The sequence below is a fragment of the Arachis hypogaea genome, chromosome 19 (assembly GCF_003086295.3).
Source record: "Arachis hypogaea cultivar Tifrunner chromosome 19, arahy.Tifrunner.gnm2.J5K5, whole genome shotgun sequence".
Classification (NCBI taxonomy): Eukaryota; Viridiplantae; Streptophyta; class Magnoliopsida; order Fabales; family Fabaceae; genus Arachis; species Arachis hypogaea.
Genome location: NC_092054.1, coordinates 24,783,681 through 24,794,683, shown reverse-complemented (window position 1 = coordinate 24,794,683; position 11,003 = coordinate 24,783,681). Strand labels below are relative to the sequence as shown.

At 32.8% G+C, this 11,003-nt stretch overlaps 1 protein-coding gene across 1 annotated transcript; it reads left to right on the top strand.

Moving 5' to 3' along the window:
• Positions 1–5,780: 5,780 nt before the first annotated feature.
• Positions 5,781–8,634, top strand: LOC112776501 (ADP-ribosylation factor 2). Its single transcript, XM_025820685.3, has 7 exons — positions 5,781–6,137; positions 6,469–6,627; positions 7,227–7,297; positions 7,649–7,768; positions 8,016–8,134; positions 8,226–8,307; positions 8,400–8,634. The coding sequence occupies exons 2-7, from the start codon at positions 6,480–6,482 to the stop codon at positions 8,403–8,405; spliced, it is 546 nt and encodes a 181-aa protein (XP_025676470.1). The 5' UTR covers positions 5,781–6,137; positions 6,469–6,479; the 3' UTR covers positions 8,406–8,634.
• The last annotated feature ends 2,369 nt before the right edge of the window (positions 8,635–11,003 follow it).

Sequence of the window (11,003 nt, the reverse complement as noted above, 5' to 3'; positions counted from 1 at the left end):
GAACTATTATATATTGCTGGAAAGCCCTGGATGTCTACTTTCCAACGCAATTGGAAGCGCGCCATTTTGAGTTCTGTAGCTCCAGAAAATCCACTTTGAGTACAGGGAGGTCAGAATCCAACAGCATCAGTAGTCCTTCTTCAACCTCTGAATCTAATTTTTGCTCAAGTCCCTCAATTTCAACCAGAAAATACCTGAAATCACAGAAAAACACACAAACTCATAGTAAAGTCTAGAAATATGAATTTAACATAAAAACTAATGAAAACATCCCTAAAAGTAACCAGATTCTATTAAAAATATACTAAAAACAGTGCCAAAAAGCGTATAAATTATCCGCTCATCACAGACATGACGACAGGTAAAAATGTCACGGATCGGTCTCGTGGTCGTGGTAGAGAGAGGACTTCTACTATTACTTATGGGACATCTCAGTTATCCCCCTCTACTCTGACTATGGTAATGTGCATAGGGTCATTATTCTGACAACGACGCCTCCAGTGAGAGACACCGCAGTGTCAAAATCCTCTCACAGATCCTAGCCATATGCCTTCCACCACCTCCCATCATACGGATGACGTTTTGGTCTATTGGTTTGATGGCGTGAGTACTATTTTAAGTATTTTATATGCAAACTATTTTGAGGATATTATTTAACATATGTGATTGCTAATCTTAAGTTTTTCATTTTAGTTAATTAGTTTAATTTAGTCACGCTCAATTTTTTCGTTTTAGTGGATTTAGGTTGTTAAGATAGGTTTGATTTAGGCTAGTAGGTTTGAACTGCTGAAAGTGTTTGAGAATTTTTTTATTATTGATAGATGATGTTGCTTAAGTCATATAATTCCAAATTGGTTTGTTTGTGAATTGTTGATGGATAGAGTTTTTGATGCATTTTAGTTATAGATGAAACTCTGCCGAAATTTTTAAAAAATCTAAATATAATTAAAGTTTATAAATTACTTCAAATAATTTTTTTAGTAAATTACTGATCTTAAGTTTTTCATTGATATGTTTGTGCCAAATAACAATGCATGTACATAGGTGTATGCTAATATCATCAAACTGATATACGACCACCCATGGCTGAGCTATAAGAAAATTCTTACTGAGATCAGAGAGTGATAGTTTCAAAAGTGGATGGCAAAAACTTAACATATTCAAACGTTAGTTTATATCTTTTATTTTGTTTAATTATGTATTTAATTTGGATTAACTATTAAATATTCTTCGTGTAGGAGAAATTTATATGGGACAAGACTCACAATGCCATGATCAGGAAGATCTTCGACCATCGAATGGCTAGGCAGCTTCAGCAGATGATAAAGGACGTACATGAGTGGCGTGACCACCTCACTATTTGGCTCCGCTCGAACATTAAGAAGCAAATGCATGTCCATTGGGAGACTAATGAGGGGTTCAAGCGTCGCTGTCTCATAAAAAGAGCTAATAGAGACTCGGTAAGATCGTCGAAGAATACCAATGGATCAGCGACTTTCATAAAGACAAAGGCCAGGCTGGTATGTACCTTGTTTCATTTTGTTATTAAGTTTTTTGTCTTTAAAATATAATGTCATTATTACTTGTTTTAACATATTGTTTCAACATGTGTAGTTTAAGTTGTTGGATCATGATATGAAGATGGCGGAGACCTTCAAGTATACTCACACTTTGAAGGAGAACAATGAGAGATTTGCTGATCAGCAGGCTGCGGATCGTTATGTGAGTAAACATCATGTGATATAAAATTTTCAATTAACTACAGTCGTAATTATAACATGTACGTTACACAGGAGTCTTACACACAGAGATTGGACGCTGCAACCCAGCAATCTCAGCATACTAGAGACGACGGCAATAATTTTGCTGCATCAGAAGTCAATTCTGACATAGTTTAGCGCGAGACTGTATCTGAGCCGTACAAGAATCGCGTCTATAGGCTAGGATCATGCTTCGCTAACAACCTCCGCACCTCTACATTAAGACGTTCATCCGCCTCTACCACCAGCTGGCCCGTTGATCCTAAGGATAGAATCGATTTGAGGGAGCAGGTATTGGAGCTCACCCGGAGCCTTCACCAATAAGCTCAGCAGCTACAGCAGTTTGAGGAGAAGTATCAGGAGATCTTTGCATGCGTGTCAGAAACAGATTCCCTCAGGTTGGAGTAGAGACGAGAACTAGAGCGGTTTCAGCGAATCGAGCAACAGATGACGGTGTACTAAGATTAGATGTGCGCCAGTGTAGCAACACTACTAGTAGAACCGGTGCTGATGGTGGCAGTGGCGCTGCTGGAGAGGCATCGACGTCACCGCCTAGTCTGCCGCTTCAGCAGGACTAGTTGGGATGACGATACCGATGACTGTCATGATTTTTAGTAATTAGAGTTTTATTCTAGACTGTTTCATTGTATTTTATTTATTTTATTTTTTATTTTGTTTGTACAATTCGTATTTAATTTACCATATCTGATTCCTATTATTTAGAATTTGACTACTAATTGTGCAAAAAAAAAATTAGCTAGTAATTGTGCATCAATTTTTTTTAAAAAAAATTAAATTTACTGGAGAAAAAATCCGAGGGTAATTAGACGGGAAGAAAATAATTGAGCGTCAAAATTACCGGCTGAAAATTTCTGTCGGTAATTAAATAGTTTTTAAGTAAAAAATCCGTCACAGAATCTAACAGTAACTACTGATAGATTGAAAAATCCGATAGTAATTTTTTACTGACGAGGGTTATATCGTTGGATTGGTTCTGACGAAAATTTTTTCAACAAATCTGATGATACCCAGCGTTTTTCTTGTAACACAAAATGCTAATAGTCAAGTATTAACAAGGAAGATGAAGAATATATAGAGGAATTGAAGAAGAAAAAAAAGTAGAGATGAATGCAAAAGCTATTAATATGATGCATTTTGCAATAAATTTTAAAGAATACAAGAAAATATTAAGATAGAACAAGTGAAATATGAAAAAAGTTCCAACTCACTCATGAAGGAACCAAATAAACTAGGAAAACAAGGGCTTGAATTTTAATGAAAGAATATGATGAGTTGTTCTTCTTTATGAAAGATGAATCAATTAATGCAATATTTGTAAGGTTCTTTGTAATAATCAACAATTTAGACATCGTGAACAAATATTTTTCTAAAGAAGAGCTTGTAAAAAAAAATCTTAAAAAATCTCACCAAACAATGGAAGACAAAGAGGACTGTTATTTAATAGAGGAATAATCTCAACAATATAACCTATGATAAATTGAGAAAGAAGCTACTGACTTATGAAACAACTAACATACTTGAAAATCGATAACGGAAGAAAAGAATAGCATTAAAGTCCAAAATTAAAACCAAAGCAAAAGAAATAGAAGACAACTTCTCCGAAGATGATGAGATTGGATTCTTTTTAAAATGTGATTGAGAAGTCTAATACAAAAGAGAAGACAGAAATCTGGTTCTTCATCATTAGGGAAGATAAAAAAGAACTGAGAAAGTTAATATGCCATTATTGTAAGGAATAAGTGCACTTTAAATTTGAATATCCTCTACCAAAAAGACAGATGAAAGCAAAAATAAAAAAGAAGAAAGTACTAATGACATCATAAAAAATCTTAGAAATGATTAAGAAAGATGAACAAAGAGGGGTAAATTACTCTAATCTCACAACTAATGAATTATATGAAATCATTTATAGTTTAACTGAAAACTCTAGTAGACTTCTTTTTTAAATATAATCAATATAAGAAAGAAAATAATGATTTAAAAAGTGAATCGTGGTGCTGATAAAATAAACTCCTTTTTAAATGATTTAAAAACTGAAAAAATGAGTTTTTAGAAACTGAAATTAAATTTCTTAAAGCTAAATTATCAACTTCTAATTTTATTGATATTATAGCTAAAAATAAAATATTGAATGAAACCATTTAAGTCTTTAAAACATGAATTAACAAAATTTATTCACGGATAGAAAAATCTGATCAAATTAATGACTGATTAAAGATCAAACACTCAAAAAATAGGTTAGAATTATAGAATATATCGAAGAAAGCACATTTGTTTTTAAAACTTCTCAATCTAAGGCATCCTATTTATATGCTCTAAATAAGATAACTTAATGTAACTTTATTTCTTCAGCAAGAAAAAACACTTGATATAAGTATAATAGATAAGGACATACATCTAAACCGTGCTTTTATCTTCTTAAATTTGTATGGTGATAAGTTGTATAAAGTAGTCAATGATTATAATGTCTTACTAAAGAGAACTGATATATAAAAAATTTAAATTAATCTAGATACCTAAATTTTCTGAAAGCTCATACAGATTAGTCTAAAATTTAAGAAGAAAAAAAATATATGGTATGTTGTGAGCGGGTGTTCTAGACATATATAGAGAATTTTATCTTTTTCATCAAATTAACTAAATGGTAGATTCATAATATTTAGTTATATATGATGGTAAAGATAAGATCGTAGCAATTGAAAAAGTTGATGATTTTACAAAAATTTTGTGCAATTAACCTAAAACAAGAACTGCCAATCAAAAAGAGAATTCTGTCATTTAATCATTGTTGGAGAATTCTACAAAAGATAATTTATTTCTTGTCACAATAATAAATCTTAAATCTGAAAGTGATATTTATCTATTTGAAATTGATGCTGCTAAAAAAAAAAAATTTAAATATGATTCGTTTGGTTGTTGATGACAATATCGGATATGACAGCGAATTATACTCTATAATACTATAAATTTATCTTATTTAATTGTTGGTTTGCTTAGTTCTTACATGCTCCACTTTAACGTGTTGAGCTCTCTGTCTTCAAAAAAAAAATTATAATAGAAGATCTATTCAAATAACAACATTAGAAATAAATAATTTGTTCATTTGATTTTTAAACTAAATATTATTCTAAGTTTCCAACCATGTGCTACTAGTTTTGTCTTGCAGCGAGAAATGAGATTTTAAATTGATAGATGATGGGCTTAGCCGCTTAGCTAATTGTCACCTTAACCAGAATTAGGCTCATTATTATTGATCATCTTTTACTGTTCTATCTTTGTTGTTCAATTGTGTGAGAAGTGAGAACCTCTTATATCATACATTTATGTGCATTCTTCTATTCATCGTCTCAAAATGAGTGGAATTTGTTTTATCTCTAATTCACGACTATACCTTGTGTATTATTATTATTATTGCACATCTATATGATCTCTCTAAAAAATCAAATCCTTTTCTTCTCTGATTGGAAGGTGCAACATTTACACTCAAATATTCTATATATTACTGTATTAGCACCTCTCAAATATTCTATATATTAGCACCATACACACAACAATTATTTCCCTTTCCCACCATCATAATCGCTACATCACTTTCCTTAATACCTAAGCACAAGAGAAATCCAAGCCTTGTTTACACCGGTCTTTCATCTCTAGTTACACAAATCTTCTCTTCCTCAACCTAAAAACCCTATTCCCACTGTTCCAACTCACCATGTTCCTTACTTCTTATTAACTCCTTGATATATATGTCTCGCATCAAAGTCACTACTTGTTGTTTTGTTCCATCCTATGATACTTACTTTTTTGGAGATGAAAATGATCGTCTCCCGGTTTATAAAAGAGATTAAAAAAGTGGGATAAATTTTATGACGTATGTGATTGATAATTTTGTGCACTATGTAAATTAAATAGCAAACCAAATACAAAGGAACAAATATATCCAGAAATACATAGAAAATATGGTATTTATTTTATTTATTTTTTTTAAAAATGCCATTTGTTACGCGAAAGTGCAAGCTGGTGAAAGTGCAGATCTTAGAGTAGTAACCAGGTTGCCAATTACCATGATGCAGGCCAAATTGCCGTTATAACGGCATAGTTCTGTTGCACTCTAGTTACTACTGCTACTAATAATGTAACCCCATGAACCAAAATTATAACGGTAGTGAGTGAAAGACGTGAATAACCCTATGTGGCTTTGTTCCTAAATTTGGATGGGTCCGCGTTTCCATAAAATCGGTGAAAGGGCTCTCAAATTGTGGAGTTAACGGTGACACAGAAGCAGCTCCCATTTCTCTCTTCTTTGCAAAGAGAAGAGATCTGCGTTCTCCTCTCCCTTCGCAAATTTTCTTCAAGGCAAGCCTCCTCTCTCTCTCTCTCTCTCTCTCTCTGCACATCATAGATCTGTTCTCCATTTCAATTTCCGATTTCGTAATTCCTCTATTCTGGATCCTTTTCTCGATTAGTGTGATCTTAATTTGAAATTCAAGATTCGATTCGTGTGCTTTCTCGATCCGCTTAGACAACGCGATTTGAATCAATTTTGGAATTGCATTCGTCAATTGCTTATGGTGTTATGATGATCCGTTTCATCTGCGTATTTCAATTTTTTTTAACATAAAAAAAAATCAAATTTGGATCGGATGTGTTCATGATGTGATGACGATTTCTGTTTTGTTGGGTTCAGAGTAGTTAAAAATGGGGCTGACTTTCACGAAGCTGTTCAGCCGGCTCTTCGCCAAGAAAGAGATGCGTATTCTCATGGTTGGACTTGACGCTGCTGGTAAGACCACCATTCTCTACAAGCTCAAGCTTGGAGAGATCGTCACCACCATTCCCACCATTGGTATGTTTCTCCCTTTCTTCTGTAAATCTGTTACTGATTTATATGGATCCATAGAATGCAGACAATTTAATTCAAATTGAACGAGCAACAATAACAACTGAACCTTGTCACGGTTTAGTGGAACGCCAAAAGTACCCTATCATATCTATGTTTGAATTATTTATATTTAATTGAATTTGAATCAGCCAAATGACGTTAATTTGTTCCCTTTCTTTTTCATTATTAACTAGATCAAATGATTTGAGAACAATTTCTTATTTTTGACTTTGCAACACCTTTTTCTTTCTCAATCCTTACATGTATATTCTTTTTTCCTTTAGTTTAGTTGTTTCACTTTCACCATCTAAGCAAGCAGCTAAATCTTTATTTTGATGTTGCTGTTTGGTTTTAGATCTACAATATGACAATATGATTCAATTTTATATTAATGGCAAAGAAAAAAGTATATTATATATGTAGTTCTTTATTATATCCAGTGAGATTGTCATATTGGCAATTTTTTTTCTGATTCTAAGATATATATTGGTTAATCAATATCATTGTAGATATGATGATTATCCCATTATTTGGGTGATTTATTATTTGTTTATTTGTTGCAGGGTTCAATGTGGAAACTGTGGAATACAAGAACATCAGCTTCACTGTCTGGGATGTTGGAGGCCAAGACAAGGTATTTTTCTTTTCCCACTTCTCTCATGTCCATTTTCTTGCATCCTTTTTAATGGCTTTTATAACATAGATTCTGCTTGAGCTACTATGCATGTGATGCTGTTTGCCTTCCTAGTTTGTTTTGGATCAGTAAATTCTAGACACTATTTTCACTCGTCTAGTTACTATTGTTAACTATTCAATCACACATTTTAAGCTTGACTTTGGATATAGTGTCTTAAGTTTGTGTCCTTTGGCACAATCTGCCTTACTTTTGACCTGTTGTTATGTTAGAATTTAGATGTGTTTGAATGATTTTAACGAAATACTTCTATCAATACTGTAGTAACAATTGATATGTTTATCCCTTCAGATCCGTCCATTGTGGAGACATTACTTCCAAAACACACAAGGGCTTATTTTTGTGGTTGACAGCAATGACAGGGACCGTGTTGTTGAAGCAAGAGATGAGCTACATAGGATGTTGAATGAGGTAATGAGACTGATCCTTAATTGACTGGACACGAGCATGGTTTTAAGTTGAGATCCACATCTGCAATTGTGACCCTATCAACTACATTTCTTTTCTCCTTTTTTTTTTTATCATGGCATGGTTGTAATTGAGAGTTTGCCACTGCAGAACTAGTTTTCTGCTTACATAGATTACTTGATTTGCCAGCTTATTTAGTTATTTCAGAATTCTGATACACTTCTGGATGCTTGTAATCTTTCCTTGGCAGGATGAGTTGAGGGATGCCGTGCTTCTAGTTTTTGCTAACAAACAAGATCTTCCAAATGCTATGAATGCTGCTGAGATAACTGATAAGCTTGGTCTTCATTCTCTCCGTCAGCGTCATTGGTAAGATCTAAAGTTATTGCTCTCAACATTCTGCTCCTTTCGGTTCTGGTTTTCACCACTAGTTATCACCATGCATGCTCTAAACATGCAGGTATATCCAGAGCACATGTGCTACCTCTGGTGAAGGGCTTTACGAAGGACTTGACTGGCTCTCCAACAATATTGCAAACAAGGTTAATACACATAATGTTTTTTTTTTTTTTTAAATACTGGATATGTGTATATCATTGAATTTTTAACTTATGCTTGTCCTCTGTGATTCCAGGCATAGAGTTCTACCAGTTATCATGAAGGACTCCAGTCAGTGGTTACGGTCTCGCATATCTGATTTTCTTGCCGTTCCTTTAGATTTTCATTGTTCGAGCATGTATTATTTTGTTTTGATAAAAGAACATCATTCGGTTACATAGCCCGAAGAATAATTTGACATTTTTTCCCTGTATAACCAAATATATAGAATTGTTACCCATTCATTTATGAAGCCAACTTAATCGTTGAAAGTGTCGTATTTGTTTTTTGAGGCATTCTTTCATCATGGATAAAAAAATTTGTGCTCTATGGAGAAGGGGGGGAGAGAAAACAATAGATAGATATGGTGAAAAATGAAAGCGATTAGGTCTTTTTAAAGTTTTAAAAGAAAATGACAATCGGATAAATTAAGAGATTTTTGAAGTATGATTCTTTCTTAAACCCGGAGGAAATTGTACCCTGATCTTTATATAGATGAAATTTCAACGTCACTTGGCACTTCCAAGCAAAATTTGATTTTACTAGTAGGCAAACTGTTTTATAGAGCTTAGAGTTTCATTGACGGAGCTGTCAAAATTTCTTTCCCAAGCAACTGTTATTTTTTATTTTTGTCACCATTTCTACTTCTTAAGGACAATAAATTTTAGGCTGATTTTTTTGGATATTGTATTGATATTTGAATCGAGGCGTGTTTTTCACCAGTGTGGTGTTAACTTTTTTTTGGAAATGTATGGATTCAAATTGGATGGTGTGGATGATATAATAAAAATTGGATCGTCTAACTTCTTTGGTGCGAAAATTTGATTTTTGTGGGGAAAATTTTGTTGGGCCCAATTAGAGCGTGGCTAATTTTATTAAACTCGAAGCCCAACTCGGAGGATTCAAGTTGTGGATTTCAGAATTTTTTAAATTGGAAATCCAAAAAGTTGGGTCCGAATAGAATAAAAAAAAATTGGAGCGTACCCTAGGAAGCACGGACACATTCGCTAAGTTGTCGTGTCCACATGTCAGACACATTTCGGACACGACACTCACCGACACTCATCCAATACGTGTGTCTGCTATGTCCAAACCGTGTCTTAATGAAAAATAAAAAATTATTCTCCGGACACATTTGAACACACCTAAATATCATCACGTGTTAGGGTGTCCAGTCTTATTCTTAAAATATATTCTTAAAATAAATTTAGATATAGTATATATTATTATTATTTATTATAACAAAATATTTTAGATACTTGATATAATTAAAATAAGACATTAAAAATAATCAAAAAAATTAATTTATATTTTAATATCAGTAAAATATTAAAATATCATTACAATTTATCTAAAAGATACTTTATATTTTATATGTATGCGTGTCCCCGTGTCTTATAAGATTTTAAATTTGCGTGTCGGCATGTCCCGTGTCGTGTCGTATCCCGTGTCCGTGTCAGTGTCCATGCATCACAGAGTGTATCCGATTTGTATATATATATATATACTATCTTCACCAATTGCTCATCACTCTTCTTCGTCTTCATCACTTTTTCTCATCTAGCTATTCTGCTACTGTAAATGAGTGAAAGTAAGTAATAGTGAGTAAAGAAGTTAAAACGGATGATAGTTATTTTGAGAGTATATTATTATGGTTAGATTTTTTACAAACATTTGAGAGAGTGAGATTATATGTAAAAATCTGTTTGATGTTGTTGTTCATTTCACACTATCTTTTGAAGATCTAAAGGATGTAATCGGTGAAAAAATAGATCTTCAAATATCGAAGAGAGTGTTAGCATTTTGTAAAGGCATCTTGTATCGGTATTTGGTGGGTTCCTTCAGTTTCAAATGAAGTATGTCACTGATGAAGTGAGTATGCAGGAGATGTTTTCAATTTATTTTCAAACTCGGTCATAGATGTCGTTGATCAAGATATATATTGAGTTTGAACAATCTCAAAACAACCGGAATATCAAATAGGAAGATTACAACAATGATAGTGAAGAGGAGTTTGAGAGCAACTATGAAGTTGTTGATCCAAATGAAGACAATAATCAACTTGATGAGAATATGGAAGCAGACGTGGTGGAGGTAGCAAATGTACTAGCAAATCAGCATCCATTTGAGGAGCCATCTTTTATGCGCGTGTTGGATCTGGACGCCATGTATGCACTGAAATTTCATAAATACCTAAACGTGGATATGTAATTTGGATATTTGTGTGGTAGATTAATATTGTAGATTTAATTAAGTTTGTAGATTAATAATGTGATCTGTAGAACATAAGATTGTTATTATAATAGATATATAGTTGTAATATTTTTCTTTATTTATTCATTATTTGCAATTATAATTAATTTTATAATTATAATAAATTTTATTTATTCATTCATTATTTATTCATTATTCGTAATTATAATTAATTTTAGAAGTATTTAAATAAACTAAAAACATGACTTATGTATTTATATGAAACTTATAAATCGTGTATTTATATATTAAAATTGTTGTGCTTGTTGATTTTATTTGGTGGTGGTGTTATATCAGAGGCTCGCTCCTGTGTGGCAGATGATAAATTTGTTGTTGGGATGAAGTTTAGTACTAGGAAGGTTGTGATTATGGTGATCAAGAATTATAC